General features: G+C 36.4%; 4 protein-coding genes and 1 pseudogene across 4 annotated transcripts; 4 read left to right on the top strand and 1 right to left on the bottom strand.

Annotated features, from left to right (window-relative positions):
• The first annotated feature begins 1,187 nt into the window (after positions 1 to 1,187).
• Positions 1,188 to 5,749, top strand: LOC148191177 (uncharacterized). Its single transcript, XM_088101317.1, has 5 exons — positions 1,188 to 1,351; positions 1,430 to 1,534; positions 1,607 to 1,676; positions 5,490 to 5,585; positions 5,660 to 5,749. The coding sequence occupies exons 1-5, from the start codon at positions 1,188 to 1,190 to the stop codon at positions 5,747 to 5,749; spliced, it is 525 nt and encodes a 174-aa protein (XP_087957443.1).
• A 3,574-nt stretch (positions 5,750 to 9,323) lies between these two features.
• LOC124822707 (putative carboxylesterase 8) lies at positions 9,324 to 10,887 on the top strand. The gene has a single exon (XM_047294744.2). It carries the CDS (start codon positions 9,741 to 9,743, stop codon positions 10,746 to 10,748), a length of 1,008 nt encoding a protein of 335 aa, XP_047150700.1. The 5' UTR covers positions 9,324 to 9,740; the 3' UTR covers positions 10,749 to 10,887.
• A 1,922-nt stretch (positions 10,888 to 12,809) lies between these two features.
• LOC124825410 (uncharacterized) lies at positions 12,810 to 14,495 on the top strand. Its single transcript, XM_088101318.1, has 2 exons — positions 12,810 to 13,708; positions 13,754 to 14,495. The coding sequence occupies exons 1-2, from the start codon at positions 12,810 to 12,812 to the stop codon at positions 14,493 to 14,495; spliced, it is 1,641 nt and encodes a 546-aa protein (XP_087957444.1).
• A 1,245-nt stretch (positions 14,496 to 15,740) lies between these two features.
• On the top strand, positions 15,741 to 16,897 carry LOC148191178 (uncharacterized). Its single transcript, XM_088101319.1, has 2 exons — positions 15,741 to 16,205; positions 16,667 to 16,897. Exons 1-2 carry the CDS (start codon positions 15,741 to 15,743, stop codon positions 16,895 to 16,897), a joined length of 696 nt encoding a protein of 231 aa, XP_087957445.1.
• A 1,427-nt stretch (positions 16,898 to 18,324) lies between these two features.
• Positions 18,325 to 20,362, bottom strand: LOC148191179 (uncharacterized; annotated as a pseudogene).
• Positions 20,363 to 26,693: the final 6,331 nt, after the last annotated feature.

Raw genomic sequence — 26,693 nt, forward strand, 5'->3', positions numbered from 1 at the left:
AAAAATATTTTTTATTTATGTCAATTAAGATTCATTTATTCTGTTATTTTACTGATGTAAATTAAAACAGTTAAAATAAATTATTTTATAGCTATCCGTGTTGGAATTATCTATAGGTTAAAGTGAATTAATGTTAAATGGATTTGAATATGAAATAGAATTTGATGGAATGTGTACTAACATTAGAGGTTGCAAATTTGGTGTATGATTTTCTTCAATATTTTCTTATACTTTTCAAAGATCATGGGAAAGATTATATTATGCTCTGACTTGTCCACGCCATCCACTATACAACAAAATCAAAACGTGCATAATAATTAATTTGATATATTCCACTATTAAATATTAGGCTAAATTCTGTTAAATGATTGACGAACTGTTTTATTGTTAAAATATATTTTTGTTACCTTTTATATGGTTCTCGTCCTTTTTTTAATTTCAAAGCTCAATTTATAATTATTTAATTATTTTAAGATTATAATTAGTTTCGATATTAGAATATATATATATATATATATATATATATATATATATATATATATAATCACTTTTTTATTACTTAACAATTGAATTTTTTTATTATTGTATTATTGCTTTTTTTATTATGTAAATTTGAGTATTTTTAAAAGTATTTATTCAGATAAATTTTTATTAATAATTGAAATTTATTCTTAAATGTATTTCTATAATATACATTTCTCACACTTTTGATATGGTGTATGCTAGGAATTTCTTTTGAATTAGCACTACAACTAAATGGAGTGGTGATAAACATCCACCTAAACTGGATGGATACGAGAGATAGGAAGAAAGGAAAAAAGAACAAAGAATAGTGACCTATGTCATAAAATAAGATAAACAAGAGAAAAATATATTGGGCCAAAAGTAAGGGTTAAATTTATCCCGAGTGTTGAATTGGAATTTGTCTTCACGTAGTTTTAGTTGATTATTTATAATGGTTACTTTATAATTTATTTGTTTATCATATGTTTTGTTAGTTATTTAATATATTTTTGGATGTAGAATGTTTTGGTAATTTATATTATACTTTAAATTATATTTAGATGTTATTTAGTAAATCTTAGTTTCCATCTTAGATTTAGTGCATGTAAAAGTAGTAATGCCTCTTATATATTTATTATATAAAAATCTACAACATTTAATTTATAATTTTTTGTACTAGGTATATGGATACAATAAGTCGGGAGCAAAGTCGATCACATGTATATAGATTTCTTGAGCCCCAAGCCATTCAAAAATCTAGGAACACAAAGGTTAACATACAACAATACATGCAAACTTGGATGTCTACCTCCCAAAGACGTGTTTACTTGGCTCCATACATTGAAGGGTTAGTCTTACCAAACGTAGCTTCTTCTTTTTCAAATGTATGGTAATTATTGAAATAATCATTTGACCTTCATTGTAGGTCTCATTGGCAGCTAATAGTGATGATTCCTGAAGATTGTGTAGTTGTCTTGTTTTGTTCTCTTCATAAGAAGCCTAACAATGAACTGAAGAACTTAGTACAAGGGTAATGATACAACTTTCATTTCATATAATAAGTACATAGCAATTATGACTTATGTGTCATCAATTTAACTAGAGTTGTGGGTGGCACAAACATTTTATGTCAAAGGAACAGACAAAAGCAAGTTCAAATTATATATCCTAAGGTTAGATATCATTGAATTCTTAAATTAATTATTTTGTCTACAAGTTATATGATATGTGTAACATCCCAAAAATACAGTATAAAACCATATAAGAGAATCATCACATGTTAACAATACTACAGACCAGTTCTACACAGAACGAGATACGAATTATGGTCAAACGACCTTACACAATAACATGGAGTTTAAAAACTAAGGCTACTACTACTAGACCGAACAGTGTACAAAGTAATTTATGCCGAACGGTCCTACCAAAAGGTAAAACTACACCAGAACGAACGCTCTCAAGGTTCGACCTTCACTTCCGTGGCATCTTCATACACTTCTTCAAGCAGTTCTTCTACTTCTGCTCACATCCACACGGATGATCATTGCAACAGGACAACACCAGAACGCACAACAAAGACAAAAATGATAAAAGGGTAAGCTTATGTAATTTAATTTCTTCAATAACATCATACAACATTCATAACTAAACCAACAACACTCAAATCATCATTCATACATCAAGGCATGCAAATAACAACCACTAGACTCTGACTGTCAGGACTGTATGAATCCTGTGTAGCTACGACGTTCGTGCACCCGGATGATGTAGTAACTGGGATACCCTCAACAGTTGTCACCCGAGGTTAGTCCGTTCCATCCAAATTAACCATAAGGACTAGGACCTCCTGTCATTCCCACACGTGACTTACTCCTCTCTACATGAGCACGAGTAATCATGGAAATTAGAATGAACGCCAGCTAAGTTTTACCCACATTCATACTTTACCAATCAATAACCACTATCTTAGATATTCCTCCCTGGAATACTCGTTCATAACCAAATATTTCATACACATCACATCTAAATTTTTCTCATACTTAATCATCTATACCTTCAAATGAAAATAAGATCATACGCTCTTATCATAGCACAAGTACGAGTAGAATGACGCTTCTTAAAAACTAACAAGACTGAGTGTAACTCATCTACTTCAATAAACAGACTCCTAAGAGTTCAAATCGGATGCTACGAAGCATAGGCCGAGTACTAAGACCCTAGGCTAAACACCTTTTAAAGACCAACACTGATTTATACTAAATAATAATACTAATGAGAAACTATTAATTAACGAATGTTATCTAGTTTGAATGAAGACTCTGACTCTAAGCACAGTAATAATAGATTAAAGAAGACAAGACCCAACGCTTGGTTTAAGACCGAGCCCTATAGAAACCGAACCCTATTGTATGAGCTCTGGTCCAAGACCAAATGCTTAGCGGAAATGAGCGCTAATAAACTCACCGAAAATGAAGGAATATATATATATATATATATATATATATATATATATATACACACACACACAAGTGAGCCATCACTTATTCTGAATGAAAAGAACGATAACGTCCACGACCTTGAGTAGTATATGACACTTTAATTAAAGTTGTTCAGGAAGTATAAAGGAAAACTACACTTAGGCTGATCACTCATATTTTCATTCTAATATTTTAACATGCTAGTTATTACCATAATTCCTTGTATATGAGAACCTAATATAGACGAACGCTTAAAGGAAAACTGAACACTGAATACGAACTCTCGTTACAGTTTACCTAATCTTATATAGCATTACAGAAGGACTCTTAGAAACTATCCCCTAAAGCTTGAGGAATCAGGTAAGACCAGGTACTCCCAAGAAGAACCGAACGCTCGCTAATAACGTTCGACCATACTATTACTTTTACTCAGACTACCACATTTTGAATATCAATTTCTATCTCAGCTTAATTCACAACGTGCATCAGTCATCCATCCACACTTCCAAATAAGCAGCACGTACATATTTCATACTCAACCAATAATCCAAACAACATATCATGCAACCATACCAACGTTCAAACAAGAATATTAATTAAATTATATAAGCTTCCCTTACCTCTAACGTGACTGATAACAGTTGAAAAACTGTTATTTTCATGCTTAAAGTTGATACTAAAAGCAACCTTTAGACTTAGAAACTAGCTTGAAATCATGCCTTTTGTTTATATTTTCAGAAATAAGAGAGCTGGACAGGTTTATGCTTGATTTAAGTGTTTTTGTGCAGGTTTTGAGGTGAATTTGGTGAAAGAAGTGAAGAATAAGAGAGAGGACATTAGAAAAGACAAGAAAGAGTGCAAAAAGGAGAAGTCGAAGGCACCGCTCAGCGGCAAACTACCGCTGAGCGGCACTCAAGAGGTGACGTTGGAACCGCTGAGGGGCAAAATGGCCGCTGAGGGGAAGAAAGAAGACGCGCAATCACCGCTGAGCGGTAAATACCGCTGAGCGGCACTTTTTGGGCTTGGACTTTTGTAATCTTTTGTAACTCTAGATTAGTATATAAGGGCTTGCACGTCCTATAGTTAGGCATCTTTGGCAGAAACGAGGCAAACACTCTCTCTTTCACCCCTTTGAAGGAGGATCTTGGATGCTCAGGCTACCTCTTCACCTTTATTGGGTTTATTCTTTCATACTTTCATTGTTATTCATCTAGGTTCACCATGAATATGGTGAACTAAACCTTGTATGTTTGTTGGGGAATCAAAGTAATCTCTTGAAGCTCTCATATATGGATTTGTTGAGTACATCTTTGAATTAAGACATATGCTTTCTTTCATCATTAGTTAGGGTTTTTCCTCTTTGCTCAATGCTTGCATTGTTTAACTCATTCTAATGCATGATTATTGGTTTTGTTGATACGGACACGTACGGGGAAATCTAGATCCGGGGAATTTCTCCCAATATTATACTGACAATATTATATTGGTTGCCTTTAAGCTCCTGCACTCATGAACTAATCATTAGGAATGCTAGGAATTGTATGAACTATTTGATTAGGGAGAAGCCATCTAGAATGGTACATTAGAGAGTGGCATTAACAATGATGATTTGAATGTTGAATTCCTAAAATATATGAGAGTGGATGAGATGAAATTGACCCCCAACAACATATTCATTCATATATTTCCTTGAAAGTGTTTATCTTTTGTCTTTGTCATTGATCAATTCATGCATACATATTTAATTTTCGTCTTTGCATATTAAACTTCAATTATTGTTTTCTTAAGTCTTAGCTAATCAACAAATCACATAACTAAACTAGGCCGTGAGTCCTTTGGGAGAACGATACTTGGTCTTACCAAGTTTATTACTTGAAACGATTCGGTCATACTTGCCGATTGTGAAACAAGTTTGTGACATCATATTTTGGTGCTTACAAATTTGTCCATCAGTGACCGAACGTTCACAACTTGAACAGAATAGCTCACCACCAATTTCTTAGAAGACTACGTTCGTGATTTACGAAACTAACCAAATGAAAAGACCAAAAAGGTGTTCAGAAATGGTTTAAGAAACTTATGTAACCGAAACTGAGTTTTCATGTACAGACAAACCACTCGGGTGAGAGAGATGAACTTACCAATCCAGAATCTGAAACTGATCGGTTCAAACAGACGCTCTCGATGTCGGAAGAGTAGAAATGGTGCCTGAGTGGTGATCGGAGAAGAGAAAATGAGTGTTTCTTAGAGAGAAGATGAAAAAATCTAGAGAGAAGGAGGAGAAAATGGAAACTCAGAAGGTTGAAGAAGATAGTTGCATGCAAAGAGTGGCGTAGATTTTTTAAAACTGAGTTTTACTTCTACCGTCAAAGACGAACGGCTCACACCTGCCTTCCACTTTTTGATTTCCAGATTTCCTTTACTTGACACTTGGCGTCCACTCAAATGGGTTTTGGGTGCATTCTTAATGAGATCTGACAATATGAATTTTCCTTTATTTTATTAAAGTGCAATAAACAGATTAGCTCATGGGAATGTGGGTACTACGTGATGTATTGGATCAAAGTTATCATTCAGGCAGGAGTTTATGATAACTGGACAACGGTAACCACTTATAACTAATGCATGAACTCTACGGTTTTAGATACTACACTACATAATAACATTGTTTGTTTTAGATGTTCGATGACCCATCACCAATATTAAAGGAGGCCATGACCGAAATAACACATCAATGGGCAAGTTATCTCCTTCAACGTGAAGATTAGGTTTTTATTAGGTGTTGTTAAGTTATGTTTAACCTATGTTTAAACTTAAGAGTTTAAGTTAGACTTTGTTTAGACTATAAATTTTAAGTTAGACATCTTATTATTTGTTTTGATTTTGGAACTTTCTATTATGCACTTGCATTGAACGATTGGAAATATATATTTTGTTCTGGAAAATTTTCTGTATTTTAGGTTTTGGTTTCGTGATTAAACAAATATAATTATAAAAAAAATAATCAAATTTAAGTTTGTTATGGTCATAACAGACCTAAATTCGCAACCATATTTATTTACAAAGAACTAAGTTTGTTGAACAATAACAGACTTAAAGTTTAAGTCTATTGGTCAACAACAGACTTAAACTTTAAGTCTGTCGAATCTAAGTCTGTCAAAAAACAGAATTAAAAAGCCCAAAATAACAGACTTAAAAAGCCTATTTTGCACTAGTGTAAATTACACACTCACAGTATAGACCTTAATATAGTGAGGAGCAAATGAAGGGTAAGGGTTTGAGAATGATAATCTCAATTATCAATCAAGAAAAATATTGAATATTGAGATAACTCATTAAGGTTTGAATTAGTAAAAATATAAATTCACGACTAAAATGATGGGAATCATTTGTTCGAAAATAGAGGAAAAATGACAAAGACAAATGTTGACAAAACTTATTAGAACATCAGATTTTAAATATTAATTTTCAGGACTTACTCAAAATGTTACCTAACAATGAGTTTTACGTTTACATACTCTAGAGGTTACAATGACAATAACTCACAATCTCCATCAAATTAGTCCACATATCAAAATTATTTCATGTATCTGGTCACATAACTTCTATGTTGTTTCTCCATTGAATTGCAATTTCCTATTATCATCACTAACAAAGTGTTCACTATGGTAGACCACCTCTTCAAAGCATTCATCGGACATTTTATCGTATATATTTCTGCAACTGTAAATTACGCCCATAAAATAATAAACAAATTATAGTCCCTACAACCAAAACATGCAAATAGGAAATAAATTACGATTCCTACCACCGAAACACTTAAATGTGGGACCACAACTTATACAAATTTCAAAATGAAATAAGGGACAATAACAAATAATGCACAATAAATAACAATCACTACCTTAAATTCCATGTCATAAAAAAATCCACATCACCATGTTTATTATGTACCACCACTAATGATTTAGACAAGATTTAGACCTATTTTTTACATGCCTTATCTCTAGTCGAAAAAATAGTGAATTTTGCTTTTATGAATCTTACCTTGAACTTAGAACACCTCAAAATTGTTTTACCTTATCCATAGGAGTTCTAATAGTTTTCAAAAATGTAATGTAATCACAAATGGATTTTAACACCCAATTTCCTTATCCCACCACCATGAGAAGACACGTTAGTATTTTTCATCTTCCAACCATTACATGTTCAAGAAGAACAAGAATGAGAGTAAGACATATCTTAATTCAACAATGAAGAACGAGAAAGACAATCTTTTCTTTCAAAAAGCCTACATCTTTAAATGTTAGGGCACACATAAGAATGTCTTAAAATTATTTATGATTAATTAAATTATTTATTAGATAATATCAACTTCAATTTACATACTAAAATATGAAAAATATTCAATAATAAAAATATTTATTTTATGATTCAATATAAATATATTTTCTTTTTTATAATTTTTTAAGATAAAATTATTATTATTTTAAATAATATTATTTTATAAAATAAAAATAAAATATATAGTTTTTAAATTTAGTTTTATTAAATGTCTAAGTAATGAAAAATCATAAAATAAAATAAAATAGTATAGAAAAAAGAATTAATTTACTAAATAATATTTATTTATGAAATCAAAGGTAAAATATGAAATAACCAGCTAAAACTATATTAAAATTATTTAGTAGTTATAGAAATTTTAAATATTTTTGTAATTTAAAATGTTGGAGAATATTAAAAATAAATAATTCATAAAAATAAAAAAGAAATTATGAAAGTTCATGAAGAAAAATCCGCACATGACGAGTGGGTACTGATGGCCCAAGTTGCCGAGGTTTTAACTCCTTTCCTTGTCTTCTTTTTAAAGTTAAATGAAAAATATAACCACTAAAATAGTGATTAGTTGATATTTGCATTGAAAATATAAAATTGATAATAATTTCATATATCATGTTATAATAATAATAGAACTCAAATGTAAAACATATGCCAATCAGATTAGAAGAGTTATATGATTCTTTAATTTATTTTTTTATGTATATATTGAATCAATCATGTACTAGCTAGTTTATTCAACTACTAACTCATTATTATAATAAGTTACCTTTCATAAAATTATTAAGAAAAATCGGGTCTTTGTTATTTTTAGGCTAAATAAAATTAAAAAAAATTGAAAACATTCTCCAAGTAAACAAAGATAAATATGATAACATAATAGCTATAAGTAAATATTAAATAGCATCTATCAAGGAGAAATAATACACCATAAATATAAGAAGTTTATAATTTTCGGATGAAGTTACTCAACAAATCAACAACAATTATAGATCAAATTTCAGTTATATGGTATAAGTTTAGAAAAAAGAAATTCCGAAATTATTCACACATTATTTACACAAAATTGTGTTTCATTTCTCAACTAAATTGTGTACATATTTCATTTATATACTTTGTGAAAATATATAAAGCATTCTTCTCAACAAATGTTGTCCAAGTATTTCTTATATGACAAACAAAGTTTTTTAAAAAAAAAGGTTGTGTGTGATTGATGTATTTCGACATTGGAAAATCGATATTTATGTATAATTTTTTGTTGAGGATCAACTCTAGTTATGAGAAAAAAAAACATTTGAAGGTTATATCGGTAACAAAGTTGTATGTGTTGATGTTCTGAATACTAACTAATTATGATTTTATGTTTGTTGTTAGGATCGAAAGTGTTGTTTGTGAAATCTTGATAAGTTTATTTTTTTCATTTTTGTTTATGAATTGAGGCTTTTCATGAGTTTATGATTTTTCATTATTGTTAGTGTGACTGGAATGACATTCAATTGAAAATCTATGAGTGATAATAAATTGTTTAAACTTGTGCGATGAAATTTCAATATTGTGTATTTCAGTCTATGCAAAATAGTTGTGAATCAAAATTTATAACAAGCTTATCTTCGTCTTTGTATCTAGGATCAAAAGTTTATGCTTGTGGGAAAAACTTTTCTTCAAAAGAAGCACATTCTAGAATGTTCCAATACTTGCAAAATATTAAGATACAATTTTTTAAGATAGAAAATAAAATACTATATGATACAATTTTTTATTTTGAAAAAACTTGATTACATTCTTCAATATTCTTAAATATGCGACATAACATATCTTTAACGTAAATATTTTACATAAATATGAAAGATTCAAGGAGATATACAATAAAGAAGAGATTATAAAATATTTTCCAAAAGTAATTACTAAGACTCCTAACAACTATAAAAAAAAGTATAAAATAATCTATTAAATACATTTGTAGACATTATATATGTGAACACGATAAACAATGTAAAATGAGTAGGTGGATTTGATCTTATGTGCCGAAACCTCATAAAAATTGTTTGGGTTGCTTTGTAGCAATGGCATGACGGCATGTACGAGATTAATGATATGTTTAGATTTTGGAGCATCGTTGTTGTGTGAAATAGCAGAGGGATAATGGTCTATGTAGTCCCAGAATAGGTGATAGAATTTGTATTGTTAGGTTTTACTGTACAATCATAAATGCAAAACCATAAAAGGTGTTCGATAAATAAATGTATAGCTGTACGACGTTACGTTTTATTGATATTTTTTAAAGATTATTATAAAGAAGAATGCGATGAATGCACGTTGTAAAAAGTATGCATGGCCCATAACGAGTTTCACTTCAATTCACAGCACCACCATTAAACTCTTCTTCATCTTCTTTTTCATACAAACACTTTTTGGTGAAGAATGTCAGAAACACGAACTCCACCACCTTCTTTTTCTTCATCCGCCATGGATCCTTTCGACTTCCTCAAAATCAAACTTAACCCCGATGGTTCCCTCACCAGAAACTACGTCGTTCCCACGGTTCCTCCTACCCCGATACCCCCAACTTCCCAATCCTCTCTTTCCCTCGACATCCCTCTCAATGCCGCCGCCAACACCTCCCTCCGCCTCTTCCTCCCGCACCCTCCGCCCGCCGAAAAACTCCCCCTCATCCTCTACTTCCACGGCGGCGGATTCATCCTCTACCACCCCTCCTCCGCAATCTTCCACCAATCCTGCTCCTCTCTCGCCGCCTCCCTCCCAGCCGTCATTGCCTCCCTCGACTACCGCCTCAGCCCCGAACACCGCCTCCCGGCCGCCTACGACGACGCCCACGACGCCCTGCTCTGGGCTCATTCCCAGGCCCGTGACCCAGCCCAGGCCCATCCCTGGCTCCGCGACCACGTGGACTTCTCCAAGTGCTTCCTTATGGGAAGCAGCGCTGGGGGAAACATCGCCTACTTCGCAGCGCTCCGTGCACTCGACCACGATCTCTCCCCTCTCAAAATCCTCGGAATCGTGATGAACGCTCCCTATTTCAGTGGGACCCAGCGCTCCGACTCTGAACTCCGCCTAGTGAACGATCGTATCTTGCCATTACCCGCTAACGACCTCATGTGGTCCCTTTCGCTCCCAGAGGGCGCGGATCGCGACCACGTGTACTGCAATCCGACGGCCGCGGAGGCCGTTCACGGCGACAAAATCGGACGGCTGCCCGCGTGTTTCATCAACGGATACGGTGGAGATCCTTTGGTGGACAAGCAGAAGGAGTTGGCGAAGATTTTGGAGACGCGTGGGGTGCGCGTGGAGAAACGTTTCGTTGAGGACGGGTACCACGCTGTGGAGATCTTTGATGAAGCTAAGGCCCTCGCTTTGGGCCAAAATATTAAGAACTTCGTCCTCTCTTTGACTTCTCAATCCTCTATTTGACTCTTTTGTTTCTTCTATCATTGTTATTTTAAAATGCAAGTTAGTTTAAATGTTATAGAGAGAACGCCAAATTTAGGGTTTCTGTGCATGAAAAAAGTTTGTAATAAATGTTATGAATGTATTTGAGTATGTGTTTTTATATATGTTTACAAAAGTAATTTAATATAAAAAATATTTTTGTAATTTTTGTTTTGATGAGATTTGGTCGGCAGGAGGGGTTAGGTTTTTGTAGCTTTAGAGGACAACTTTTCCCTACACAAATTAATATGTGAATTGACAGACCAAAAAGTAGACAAGGTTAGTTGTTGTAATAATTAAGATAGTTGAGAATAAAAGGCTAAATTTGATGCACTCATGTTTTGTTTTTCATTCATTTAGAAAACATAAAGTCTTCTTCACTTATTTAATCGATGCCGTCAGTTTTGTTTGTACTCAAAAGCATAGTTATAAAAATCGGTTGGACCGGTTACGCATTTTAACAAATTTTTCCTTGCAAGTCCTCGTTCTGGAATTTATTTTCCGAAACTCACTAAATCAATTTTGAAACAATTTTTCGAAAGATACTCACCACTCTTATTTCGAAAAAGAATTCTAAAATTAATTTATTAAATTTTAAAAAATAAAATCTAAAATGGTGAAGTGGGAAAGAAATTTGATAAGGTGAGGGCAGAAACAGTCGAACGTGTGATATCATAAACTGGAGAAAATTCAAATAGAGCTTTTAGTTTGTGTACTTCTCAAATTTTTTTAATAGGATTTTTGAAATAAAGTTTTCATTAATATATTTGAATGATATGAAATTCTTTAAAAAGCTTTCTATCATAAAATTTTGAAAAGAAAGTTTCCAAAATGTATAAAATGTCTTAGTTTTTTTTTATTCTTTGACAAATTAAAAGAAAACTTATATTTATAACAAATTAAAAATTAATTACATTTTTTTATTCAAAATAAATATTTTTTTCTAAAATGAAAACCCATGATCATGGTCCATAGAATTTTTTATGCATATTTTAGTTCTTTCAATTGAGGGTTTTTTTTAGCCAAGACTAATAACATAAGAGAAGCCAAATTGACAAATTATAAAATACATTTTCGATTTTTTTTTTGCAACGAGCTATTTTTTCGTGTTTTAATATTTTTCTTTTATATGATGAATTTTTTTCTTTCTTCTTATTCTTCCTCTGCAACAGTCTCCATGTAACGATGACAGTGATAGAACATTTCTTCTTCTTCCTTGACAGTGATGGAAATAATAATAACAGTGTATGGTAGGATATCTGAGTCGACCGACTGGCAACCCAGACGACCACCAAGGATAAACAAGTCACACAATAACGAGTTGTCATATGATCATTCCCGAATGATCGTCAACCTGCTAGACAAAGCGATCATCATATCATACGCTCGTCATTGTCGCTTCTAACATCAGTCATCTAGCGATCGTCTGCTGCTTAAACAAAACGGCCAACATTAGCTTACAGAGTCACGTCAACCTAGTCAAAGGTAAGAGTCAACAGACGTTCGGTCAAGTTTTAGCCAAACTGGATCAATTAATCCTGATAAACTAAAGAATAAGTGGTTAGAAATATCTGGCCATGATGTCGTAAATCACGGAACCAACTAACCCAATATCAAGCACGACCAAGCGGTTGTGTAGTCCAAGCGGTTGTGTAGTCCAAGCAGTTGAGTTCTCCAATCAACCGGATTTTTAGGTAAATGGTTTATCTTACTGTTAGGTTAAATATGAAAAACCAGAAGGAAAAAAGGTATGTTTTCTGGAGATAGAGGGAGAAAGGAGAAAATATTATTTCTTCTATTATTGAACTAAAAAAGTTCTATCATTCCCTTTTTCTTACTTGAGTGTCGGAGTGCCTTCGTAGGTACCCACTCCATTCTCCTTGAAGAGTTCTGTACAGGAAGAAGACGTAAAGATAACTACATTGCTGGAAGGAGAGGACGTGACTCATCAGATTCGCATCTCGGCCTCAACTATTATACTGAAACATTTTGGCGTCCACCATTGGGCCGAGATTTGATATCCCAAAGAAGACCACAAAAGCTATGGAGGACAACAACACTCGAGATTTGATCAAGCAACTGCAAGCACAGATCGAAGCGCAGGCACAAACCATACAAGAACAGCAGGAAATTCAGCGCAAACAAACAGAGGAGCTTGCGGCGCTGAAGGCGCAGCGTCCTCCGCTGCAGATATCGGCCTCCAACCGACAGGACGATAATGAAGGAAGCCATCATGGAGGACCATCCGAACCTGTCGGAGGAGGAAGGAAGGGGCCCATGTCTCTATGGCTCACCAACTTGCTTCCATTTACGGAAGCCATCATGCAAGCTCATATGCCGAAAAAGCCCCCCCCCCCAACGTTAGAAAGATACGATGGCTCAGCAGACCTCGACAACCATCTCCGCAATTTTATAGATGCCATGGCGTTCTACACGGATAATGATCCCGTTATTTGTAGAGCTTTTCCGTTGTCCCTGAAAGATGAGGCACTCGAGTGGTATCACACTCTTCCTCAAAATTCAGTGGATTGCTTCGCCACCGTAAAAGCTCTCTTTCGAAAACAGTATGCTACCAACAGAAGACCGAAGATGACTCCTGCTGAGCTCGTAAACACCAAACAGGAGAAAGATGAAACCTTGAAGGCTTTCATGCAAAGATACAACGAGACGGCCAAACGGGTAAAAGACGTGAATCACACATTTATAATTAGCAATCTACCCTCGTGTTTAAGGTCGGGATATTTCGCGAAACAGTTGTATGCCGATCCTCCGAAGTCTATGGAAGAACTCCAAGCAACGATCGCAAAATTCATTCGCATTGAGGACCTCAGAAACTCCAGGAAAAAGCAACAGCATGAAAGTCCTAACAGTGGTACCAAGAAAGACATGAAACGGTCGTCCAACGACTATAAAACTGATCGACCTCCTCGAAAAGAGTCGGGGTGAACACCTAAATACGATCGTTATACATCCCTCAACGCACCCAGGGCAAAGGTGCTCGAAGAGGCGCTGCACGCAGAACTCCTCACCGTTCAGCGGAAGGCAACTCCAAAGAATGTTGATGGCAGTAAGGCGTGTCGTCTTCATCTGAACCATGGTCATGATACCGAAGAATGTAACATAGTGAAAGATGAGTTAGAAAGACTCATCCGCACGGGATATCTCCAAAAATATATAAAGGAGAGAACATCCACCAGAGCAACAACTCCCAACCGGAAGGAAACCTCCCGGCGAAGTCCCGAACGATCACCTCCCAGGGACGACCGACGAAGACGACGATCCTGGAGCCAGCCCCGACACTCGGAGAGAGAGAGGTCGGTCCAAGGGCGAATCGACACAATATCCGGCGGCTTCTCAGGGGGAGGAGCATCAGCCTCTGCCTGGAAACGACATTTAAGAAACTTAAAGACGGTGCACATGGTAGATCAACAACCTCGATCCATGCCCAGCATCACTTTTACTAACGCAGATTTTCACGCTCCCGACCCTGACCACAATGATCCCATGGTCATCACGGTCGAAAAAGCCCGTTACGATGTCAGGAAAGTGCTCATCGATCAAGGCAGTTCGGTCAATATCTTGTACTGGACCACCTTCCAAAAAATGGACTTATCCGAAGACCTGATAGCCCCTTTCAACGAGCAGATTGTAGGCTTCGCAGGGGAAAGAGTCGACACTCGGGGATATCTCGACTTAAGAACTCGACTCGGAATCAATGTAATCTTTTGAAGCTCTCATATATGGAATTTGTGCTTGCATCTTAATCTAAGATTTATGCTTTCTTTCATCATTAGTTAGGGTTTTTCCTCTTTGCTTAATGCTTGCTTTGTTTAACTCATTCAATGCATGATTATTGATTTTGTCGATACGGGAACGTACGAGGAAGTCTAGATCCGGGGAATTACTCCCAATATTATATTGGTTGTCGTTAAGCTCCTGTGCTAAAAGAACTAATTATTAGGAATGCTAGGAATCGTATGAACTCGTAATTAGGGATAGGCCTTCTTGACAAGGTAATTTAGAGAGTGGCATTAACAATGATGATTTGAATGTTGAATTCCTAAAATATATGAGAGTGGATAAGATGAAATTGACCCCAACAACATATTCATATATATATTTCATTGAAAGTGCTTGTCTTTTGCTTTTGTCATTGATCAAAACTCATGCATACATGTTTATTTTCTGTCTTGCATATTAAACTCCAATTATTTTGTTATTAAGTCTTAGCTAATCAACAAATCACATAACTAAACTAGGCCGTGAGTCCTTTGGGAGAACGATACTTGGTCTTACCGAGTTTATTACTTGAAACGATTCGGTCATACTTGCCGATTGTTCAACAAGTTTGTGACATCATATTTTGGTGATCATAAATTTGTCCATCAATACTCGGGGTACAACCAAATCCCCATGTACGAGCCCGATCAGAATAAAACAGCTTTCATTACTGAGCGCGCAAATTACTGTTATGAAGTAATGTCGTTCGGTCTGAAGAATGCGGGCGCCACCTACCAATGCCTTATGGACAAAGTCTTCCACCATCAAATCGGTAAATGCATGGATGTCTATGTAGACGACATGGTCATCCGAAGTCAATCTGTGGAACAGCATCTCGAGGATTTGGCAGAAGTTTTCCTCCCGATACGACGATACAACATGCGACTTAACCCCTCTAAATGTACCTTTGGAGTCCCGGCTGGGAAGTTCTTGGGCTTCATGCTGACATGCAGAGGAATCGAGGCCAACCCAGACAAGTGTAGAGCCATGCTAGAAATGTGAAGCCCCAAAAACCTGAAAGAGATACAACGTCTGGTTGGCCGAATGACAGCGTTATCACGCTTCATTCCGAAATTGGCCGAACACATCAGGCCTATCCTGAAGAACATGAAGAAGGGCACCACCCAACACTAGGACGATGAGTGTGAAAAAGCCTTCAACGCTGTTAAACACATTCTCACCAGCCCTCTAGTCATGGCGCGACCGGTAGTAGGATCCGACTTACAATTGTACATCGCAGCATCCCATCATGTTGTAAGTGCCGCTTTGGTACAGGAGACCCCCGCCCTTAAGCTGATATATTTTTTCAGTCGAACGCTAAAGGAGGCGGAGGAGCGGTACTCCCAAATCGAAAAGGTAGCCTTGGCCCTGCTCACAGCTTCACGTCGACTTCGACCGTATATCCAGAGTTATCAAGTGGTTGTCCGGACTAATCACCCAGTCGCCAAGATCCTCAGGAAACCCGACCTAGCAAGAAGGATGGTGTCATGGTCAGTGGAACTTTCTGAGTTTGGACTCCATTTTGAACCTCGGGGATCCATCAAGGGTCAGCACCTGGCAGAATTTACGGTTAAACTGACGCCCATACCTGACAACTCAGAGCCAAAATGGCTCCTTAACGTGGACGGATCCTCAGACAAAAAAGGGGGGGGGGAGCTGGTATTGTTCTAGAAGGGCCAAATGGTCTAGTCGTCGAGCAAGCCATCACATTCTGATTTCAAGCCAGCAACAACCAAGTAGAGTATGAAGCTTTGATTGCTGGTCTAACCTTAGCCAAAGAATTGACGGTCACTCGATTGGAGTGCAGGATGGATTCACAGTTGGTGGTCAGGCATATGAATGAAACCTACCAAGTTAAAGACAATCAATTACTGCGCTACTTTCACAAAGCAAGCACCCTCCTCAAGGATTTTGTCGATGTTAGCATCATTCATGTGCCTAGGGAGCAAAATGCACGGGCATATCTCCTGTCTAAATTAACTCACGCAAGGGAGAGAGCACAATTATCTTCAATCATCAAGATGACACTCGACCACCTAGTCGTGGAAGCTTTTGCCACCGATGTCTCGACACAGGAAGCTGATTAGAGACAGAACATACAAGACTTGATGATGAAGCAGGAGCGAGGAGAAAAGGTCACTGCAAGTGACTCAAAACGCATCGCGCGTTTTCTATACATAGGCGACGACCTATACAGGCGTGGCCACAACACACCCCTGTTAAAGTGTATATCGGCGGACGAAGCAGATTACGTCCTACGTGAGCTCCACACCGGGATCTACGACTTTCATTCAGGCAAACGTACGCTCAGAGCGCGCATACTACGCTCAGAGCGCGCGTACTACGCATAGGATATTACTGGCCAACGATCGACCAAGATTGTGAGACATTTGTCAAGAAATATCTCTCATGCCAAGCACATGGTTATGACTTTCGCGTCCCTTCTAAAGAATTGCATGACATCCTCTCCCCATGGCCGTTCGCCCAATGGGGAATAGACATAGTCGGACCGTTGCCGATCGCAAAAGCTCAGAACAAATTCCTCCTGGTGGTGGTCGACTACTTCACTAAATGGATAGAAGTCGAACCATTGTCCATAATCAGCGCCTAACGAGTACAGAAATTCATCTGGCACCTTATATGTCGGTTCGGTCTACCACAAAAAATCATCACAAACAACGGTAGGCAGTTCATTGAGAGAAAGTTAGAGGATTTCCTCAGAAACCCGGGGATTAAACATGTGACCAGCTCGGTAGAACATCCACAAACTAATGGACAAGCAGAAGTCGCAAACAAAGCTCTGCTCACAGAATTGAAAAAACGACTTGGCGAGGCTAAAGGTTTATGGGTGGAAGAACTACCAGAAGTCCTATGGGCGTACAGATGCACCCCACACGGATCCACCAGGGACACTCCATTCAATTTGACATACAGCACCGATGCCATGCTCCCAGTCGAGGTCGGAGAGCCGTCACTAAGACGTAACATCACCAACATGACCCTTAATGATGAACAACTGTAGATGAATCTCGACACGCTACCCGAGCGGCGAGAGGTCGCCACCGTTCATGCAGTAGCCCAAAATAGAATACTCTTCCACCGTTATAACACTAAAGTCAAGCCTAGAACCTTCAAAAATGGCGATCTTGTGTGGCGGAAACGAGGAGAAGCGAGAAAAAACCAAGCGCACGGAAAACTAGCAACCAACTGGGAAGGACCGTTCCGCATTACTAAGGACTTGATGAATGGGGCATACCGCCTTGAACTCCTCAATGGGCAAACCGTCCCCAACACTTGGAACGCCAATCACCTTAAACATTATTTTAGTTGAAGTTTATTATTTTTCATGTTCATAACACATTATTTTTGTCGCTTACAATAAAGAATATCTTTCCCATTCTTCATTTATTTCATTCTCACATGTCGAGTCCCAGGGTCAAATTTTACAAAACCGTTCGGCATGATAAATGTTCGCCCTAGAACATCCAAACCACGACGCATGAGGATACACTCCCTCTGGCCGATGTTCACCTTAGAACATCAAGACCAAGACCACCATTCGGCCTGATAAATGTTCACCTTAGAACATCCACACCATGGTACATCGGGATACACTCCCTCTGGTAGATGTTCTCTCTCCAACACCCAGGTACATTCGTCAAAGGGATACACTCACTGGTAGATGTTCAGCCTAGAACACCCAACACATTTGATCTAAACGTTCGCTCACAAACCTTACCAACATCTACCTCACACCAGTATGAGGATACTTTACCGTTCACACAACAATGATAACAACACGATAGCAAATATCTATTTCATAGGTAATCATATCTACAAAACAAAAGTTCCAAACAAACAAATAAGAGTCCATGGCCACCCCAAAATCCTACCACCTAATCTATTACAATTTCTGGTGACCCGATCGCAGTACCTTCGGCAGCTTCAGCATTGGTTTCCTCAGCAGTAGTTGTTCCACCGTCGATACCTTCTTCGGGCTCCATGAAAGCATCATCAGGGATCTCATCCAAGGGCATCAGTTGACCCTCGTACACATCCTTCTTCACATAAAAAGCTACTCCCTCAGTAAACACTTGGAGGAGATGTGTGACCTGCCGTAGAGCCTTTTTAAATCCTCTCGTATGTTCAACCACTATGGCTTCGCTCATCTCCTCTCTTATCTCTTGCTCCTCAGCAACCGCAAGAAGTAGACCGTCCCTTTCTCTACGCAGTTGATCCCGTTCCCCCGTCATTGCTTGTCCAACTGCCTGCATGTTCATCAACAGTGTTTGAGTCTCATTCAACAATTGCTCAGATTGTTTTTGCCTCTGATCGCAATTAGAGTGGACGTCTGCCAGCTCCTTCAGTTGAGTCCGCACCTTCTCCAGCTCGACCCTCAACACGCCCCTGTCGGAGGCCTATGCCATGTGCCAAGCAGCCATAGCTGTTCGACTCGCCAATTCCAACATGGCATTAACCATTTGTTGCTCCGTCATGCTCTTCACCACCTTCTTCTCAGAATCATCCAGGTTGAACTCAATTTTGTCGCTCAGATTGAAGGATGAATCACACACGTTGTTAGGAAGAGGACGATTCGTCTCCTCTTTAGCTTCCTTCATTCTCTTTGACGCATCGCCTGTGGTGTCGACAGCCTTGCCTCTCCATTTCCTTACCAGCGGCTGCTCCTCAACGATTGCCACTTTGTCAGTAGAAGTCGACCGCACACTAGGAGGAGGTAGAAGAGTTTGAGTGGTTCTTGAAGATGGGCCTGGACGTCCAGCACCCGCCTTACCATTGTCGATGGCTTTGAACCAATTGCGGACTGGTCCCTTTCTCCCCATTATCTCTGCAAATACAAGTTCCTCCAACACGGTCAATAACAATCAAGTAATATACAAAAACAATAATAAGAGAAACATACCGAACACCCTCGAGTCGAAATCATCGTGTTCGAGACAATTTATGAGTCGACGGGAAGAAAAGGGGCGAGGCAATGCCATCAACACACTCAAAGCTTCTAATTCTTCAATAGTCATTTTATCCTCAGACCACGAGGTGAATCTTAATGGATTCTGCGTCCAATACAACGGAAATTCCGGGCTCCCATCCTCATAAAAAAAGAGCGCCCGCCCTGAGTCGAGAATCGACACTTTAAAGAATTTATCCTTAAAGCCCTTGTACGACTGCAAGTAAAGTTCTAGGAGGGCATCACCCCGCTCAGAAATTAAAGACACCCAACCCTTCCTAGCGACAGGGCGACATCTAAAAAAACACAAAAACAGCGGCACAGTAGGCCTAATTGCCAAGGCCTGACAAATAACAGCGAACGCCTGGATGTACCCCCAACTATTGGGATGCAGTTGGGTTGGCGCAACGTTTAGGGTTCTTAGAACCTTCATCTGAAAACTAGTTAAGGGCAACCTAATATACAAATCATAGAACGGCGAAGAATAGAAATAGAAAAAATCGTTGGTGGCATTCTCTCTTCCATTAAAAACTCTTTCATTCTCACGACAAGCCACCAACTTGACGCAAGATCTATAACCTAAGGTTCTCAAGACGCAACTATTCTCTACCCAATCTTCTAGTACTACTCTACTTCTAAATAAGCTACGGAAATCACTTACTTCCCGCGAAGCCCAATCGTAGCTGCTACCAGAAGTCGAGGGAGTAGCGCAGTCTTCTGGACCTTCAGTCAACACATTTCCATACAGAAATGCACTTTCACCGCTAATAATGATGGTGATTTCATGGCGCTCCGTTGTCGACGACACTTCCGGTGTATCAGCACGTGCATTCCGCCCCTTTTCTTCCATTATCGACGATGAACACACTAGAGCGTGGAAAGGGTTGAGGTTTACCTGGCGGCTTTGTAAAGGAGAAGAATCAACTCGAAGCAAAGAAGGAGAACCGTCACCAGAGTAGAAAGGATGCTTTTGTGTTACTGCAAAGTGTTACGCCTCTTCACATTTCCTTTCGTGTTATTAAAAGCGCAACTGAAGGCAGAACGCCACGCGCCGTAGAATCAGCTTAATCCAACGACTTTGTTTTCATGCCTTTACATATACCTCCAAAGGCGGGAAACCCTAAAACCTTTTGACAAAACAGTGCGTAGCAATTACCTTACTCAATAACTGTACCCTCAACGTCCTACAGTAAACTCGCATGCTTAAACCCCGTTCGTTTACTCGGACTCGGGGGACATTATGTATGGTAGGATATTTGAGTCGACCGATTGGCAACCCAGACGACCACTAAGGATAAAAAAGTCACACAATAACGAGTTGTCATATGATCATTCCCGAACCATCGTCAACCTGCTAGATAGAGTGATCGTCATATCATACGCTCGTCATTGTCGCTTCTAACATCACTCATCTAGCGATTGTCAACCAAACGGCCAACATTAGCTCACAGGGTCACGTCAACCCAGTCAAAGGTAAGAGTCAACAGACGTTCGGTCAAGTTTTAGCCAAACTGGATCAATTAATCCTGATAAACTAAAGAATAAGTGGTTAGAAATATCTGGCCATGATGTCGCAAATCACGGAACCAACTAACCCAATATCAAGCACGACCAAGCGGTTGTGTAGTCCAAGCAGTTGAGTTCTCCAATCAACCGGAGTTTTAGGTAAACGGTTTATCTTACTGTTAGGTTAAATATGAAAACCAGAAGGAAAAAAGGTACGTTTTCTGGAGATAGAGAGAGAAAGGAGAAAATATTATTTCTTCTATTATTGAACTAAAAAAGTTCTATCATTCCATTTGTCTGACTTGAGCGTCGGAGTTCCTTCGTAGGTACCCACTCCATTCTCTCTGAAGAGTTCTGTACAGGAAGAAGACGTAAAGATAACTACATTGCTGGAAGGAGAGGACGTGACTCATCAAATTCGCATCTCGGCCTCAACTATTATACAAAATACATTTTCGATTTTTTTTTTGCAACGAGCTATTTTTTCGTGTTTTAATATTTTTCTTTTATATGAAGAATTTTTTTCTCTCTTCTTATTCTTCCTCTACAACAGTCTCCATGTAACGATGACAGTGATAGAACCTTTCTTCTTCTTCCTCGACAGTGATGGAAATAATAATAATAGTGACAATGGTAATGTGGTGTAATAGTTGAACGTAATTTAGTTTTCTCACTGTTAGTTCAGAGGTGCAGTTACTAAGGGAATGCAAGAAGCAATAACCTCAAACAATTTGCCTGAGGCCCGATCTTTGATTTGTATGTTATGTACTATGCTCCTCAAATATATATTTTTGTCGATGACTAGTACAAAAACAACGTACAATGTCGAATATTTTGGGTTTTTCATGTCAAATTCGAGACAAACGTCATATTGAGAGACGTTAAATTGACATTAAATTTAAAAACTTCAACGTCGAATGTTAAATTAACATCGAATTTTGTCAATATACGTTAATTACTTGTTTTTTGTTTTTTTAAATTAATTGTGATCCATTTTTACAATTTTACTAGACCTAAAAAGCAGAAAAACAACAAATTTCAGTTTTTTGTATTTTATAAAGCATGAACTACGAACGTGTAGTGTAGTATCAACAACAAACAACACTAACCAACAACAAACAAGTTCAATCAAACAACAACAACAAATAAGTTCAACCAAACAACAACAACAAACAAGTTCAACAAAAAAACAACAAACAAGTTCAACAAATAAGTTCTCCAAAACGAAAACGAAAACTAACCTTCGAAAGGTGGGTTCGTCGGAATAAAGTGTCGTCACCAGTGAGAGAGAAAATAGAATGCGCCTATGAAGGACAAGAACACAAAAATAATCGGTCAAAACAAACGAAAATCATACATAAAGTAATTAATTAACATGCATTTGTATCAAATGAAAGAATGATTACATTCGTCAAATTTCGTTCAAGAAAAGTTTGAGAAGAGAAGAGGGTCTCGTGCACTAAGATAAAGTTAATGACTTTTCAATATTCCACTCAATTTCTTATTGAATTCACTAACCTTTTAACGTCTAGCGTTGGGGCATTGGACATTCAAACATCATTTTGTAATAGATCATCTCTTAGGATTTTGATAACAACACTCAATTAATGCATCCAACCACTCCAATGACCACCGCGTCGAAGCTCCATGCAGATTAGACGTTCTATTGATGGTTTAAAAGAAAAAAGAAAGAAAAAGAATTTAAAAAGGTAACTCTTTGGCTTCTAACTAAAAAATAGTACGTCAAAGCCCCTATAGAAGTCGACGTATTATATGTGGTTTAAAAGAAAAAAGAATTAAAACAGGTTACTTTTTGACTTCTAGCTGAAAAATAATACGTCGAAGCCCCTTCAAAATTCGACGTACTATTAGTGGTTTAAAAGAAAAAAAAATTAAAAAGGGGTGACTCTTTGGCTTCTGGCTGACAAATATTATGTCGAAGCCCCTGTAGACGTACTATTAGTGGTTTAAAAGAAAGAAGAAAAAGAATGACGCGTTGGTTTAAATAATTACCATCATAGAACGTCAAATTGTATGTGGTTTCAACATTTTACCATTCTAAACGACGATTAATAATTGCATTTATTTATATAAATGTCACCAATCATTTTTAACGTTGAATATTTAGTGATTGGATGTTGAACGCATGATGTTATACATTGTTTTTACACTAGTGTGGGTTTTGGCTTCCGGCAAATGCATATTACTATTTGCACTCCCTTAACTTTGAAAATGAGATTTGTATCTTTATGGTGTATTTCACTTGAGATTTCCGAGGTACCTACTATGGGAAGCCTCCAAAAGAGAGCCAATATGATGAATTAATAACAGAACATTGAAGTCGCAATCCAATAACATTTAGAACGAGGATTTGTATAATAATATTTAATTATTTATTTTCAATGTTAGTTCAACATTAGGTTAAATGTTAAACTGTACATTTGAGTAATGAAAATGATTAAAAGTGCATTCTCTATCATCCCTCATCGGTATCCCTTAGACCCATAATAATCACATAGAAAATTGGAAACACAATTAGAAAGGAATACCAGATTCCCAAACATCATAACTTAGAATATTTATAACAAAAAAAAAAAGAAGGTTAATCAATCAATCTGGTATTGCAAAATCAGTCCTCTATTCCGGACTGTAGAGTATCAAACATTTTCAAAAGTTAAGAAAATTAATTCTAAATTCGTCAATTTTTCAATTCAAAATATATAATTCATAAAAATAAAAAAGAAGTTATGAGAGTACATGAAAAACCAACATAACACATGACTACTGGGTGCTGATGGCCCAAGTTGCTGGAGGTTTGAACTCTTTTCCTTGTCTTCTTTATAAAGTTAAATGGAAAATATAACCACTAAGATATGATTAAATGATATTTGCATTAAAAATATAAAATTAATAATTATTTCATATAAAATATTTTATAACAATAATATAACTTAAATGTAAAACATATACCAAGTAAAACATATACCAATCAGATTAAAAGAGTTAATAATTCTTTTAACTTTTGTTATGTAAATCAGGTATTAATCAAAAGTTAAATTAGTTAACTTATTAACACAATAATTTCTTTCATAATAAAATATGAAAAAACTTTGAACTGCGTATAAATACAAAAATGCGAGTCTAAAATTTTAAGAACTACTCATTGGTATAAAAAACCATAATATATTAAAGAAGAATCATTTTCGAACCAAAACTTCTAAAAGCTCTTCTTCCAAAAATGCTTCAAAGCATAAATAGTCTCATAAACTTAGCCTAGTTATAAGTGTGTAGTATTAAAAAACTGAAAAATTATTCACATTCATTTTGATTTCCTCTTAAAGTACCATCACATGAAGCCAAATTAAGACAACCCTAACTGCACTATCAATGTTCACCCTACACCAATTAACAGATAGAATTTGTCATGTAGTCTATTGAACTATTAACTCAATGGGGTCTTTGTTATTTTTAGGCTACATAATAAAAAAAATTATAAGTAAATATTAAATAACATGTAAATAATACACTACAAAATTAAATATAAGTAGTTTATAATTTTCTAATAAAGTTAGATAAGAAATCAACAACACTTAATGGAATGATTGTAGGTTTAGAAAAAAAAGAAATTTTGGAATGATTCACACACTATTTACAAAAAATATTTCATCCATAAGGTAAATTGTGTATATATTTCATTCATGCCCTTTATGAAAAAAAGAGAGTATAAAATGTCAATTAAACAAATTTCGTCAAAGTCTTTATCATGTGATACACGAAGTTCTGCAGATAATTACAATAAAGTGTTCACATGGTTATGTGAATTTTGATACGTTTTACTTGAAAATTCGATATTGTCTTCCATTTACAATTACCTCTAACTTCCAAATTAAACTGCGTCTTGTCTAAAGCTTCAAAAAAGATATATTCTACCACCGAAATTAAAGCTATTTGTGTTTAAAATCTAATGCAAAAAAAATCAATTTAATTGGACACTTGTATAAAGTTGTGAACAAAACAATTAGCAAATGTCATAGTCGAAAATACTACATTTTTAGGCTGCACAGAGCACTAATTTGTGTGCACTGGATGGTAACATAACAAAGGATGATCCTTTTAATTGTGTTGGGTGCCAATCAAACTGCATTAGGCGGTACCAACGTAGAGAGCATAGTTTTAAAGTGCACCCAATGCGAGTAAAATGTCATTGGGCGGTATTCCAGGTCCTAAAATTCCAAAAAGTTGACAAATCAATCTAAAAATGAATTATACAAGAAATAAAGATTCTAATTTAGTGTCATAAGCCTTAATAATATTATGAGAGTATAGAAATTGAGTTACTAGTAAATTCAAACTTATCATGTCAAAACCAAACAATTATCCAATTTTTATTTTCTCAACTTCCCCGTCTAGCATTTTCCTTAGTTTTAGCATTACATGGTCATGTTTTTACACAATTTGTTTCATCAAAATTTCAAATCTACTTGTTTCGATTAAATTGGTGTGAGGGTGTCCTTCCTTGCTCTCTTTTGATCTTAAATCCTCTCCGAGAATGCAATATGTTTCATAAAGAGAGGTGACTGTTTTATTATGATAAAAGAAGCTGATTGTACCTGAACATCAATTGTATATTTATAGGACTTGTGACAATCTAAGTCCATTGATTAACTATTAGTGTAATATATTTTTAAGCAATCAAACCCAATAATACCGTATATTTATAAAGCGTAAGGCAATCTGACCTATTAATACCTGTTAATTGTCCAATGACAATTAATTCCGATCGGTATATTTCATATAGTATATAAGCCCCCCAAGCCCAAGCAAACTCTTTATTAAAAGAGGTGTGTAGGGATTATTATGAGCTTTAAAAGAGGTCGCTCACGTTGTATTTATGGAGTCTATTTTCGATGCGCTTTAAGTATTCATTCCTTTCTGTACCAAGCAACATATTGTGCAAGAAATTTTCACTCCAAAAAATATGCGTTAAACAAAATAAAGTAAACACTTCAATATCTATTTTTATAATGAGAAGGCACTGGAACCTGATAAAGCTAAACGTAGGTGGTTCGAGCGGTAAAGGACTAGACTTGTTGAGTAGTTGATTGATAGGAGTTCTTTTTTGAACTTTTTTCTTTAGGCCGAGCTATAGGAATTCCCTTTTGAGCTTAAGAGCTCGAGAACCTTTTCCTACATTGAGCGACGAGCGGTAAGGATTCCCTTTTAAGCTTAAGAGCCCGAGAACCTTTTCCAATGTTGAGCGACGAGCGATAAGGACTTTCTTTTGAGCATAATACACTATGCCAAAAAACATTTTTTATACCTGTTAAAAATGACTTTTTATACCTGTTTTTGAGCGGGTATAAAAGTGGGGGTATAGAAGTATTTGTTTTTCTATACCGGTCCAAGAGTAGGTATAAAAGAATGGTTTTTAACACCTAATGTTCATAGAACAGGTATGGAAAATCTCACATAAAAAGACTTACTTTTATACCTATCAAAATTAAAATAGGTATAAAAAATGAAACTTTTTTAATACGTGTTAGAGTCATAACCAGTGTAAAAAGTGAGTTCTTTTAAAATGTAGATTTTCATGTGCTACTATCCATATCAATCCCAAAATATAGTCTAAATAATCTATAACGAGCAAAATAATCAATATATTTTCTATTATTAAC

The sequence above is a fragment of the Vigna umbellata genome, chromosome 11 (genome assembly GCF_029865625.1).
Source record: "Vigna umbellata cultivar VRB3 chromosome 11, Vumbellata_1.0, whole genome shotgun sequence".
NCBI classification, from domain to species: domain Eukaryota; kingdom Viridiplantae; phylum Streptophyta; class Magnoliopsida; order Fabales; family Fabaceae; genus Vigna; species Vigna umbellata.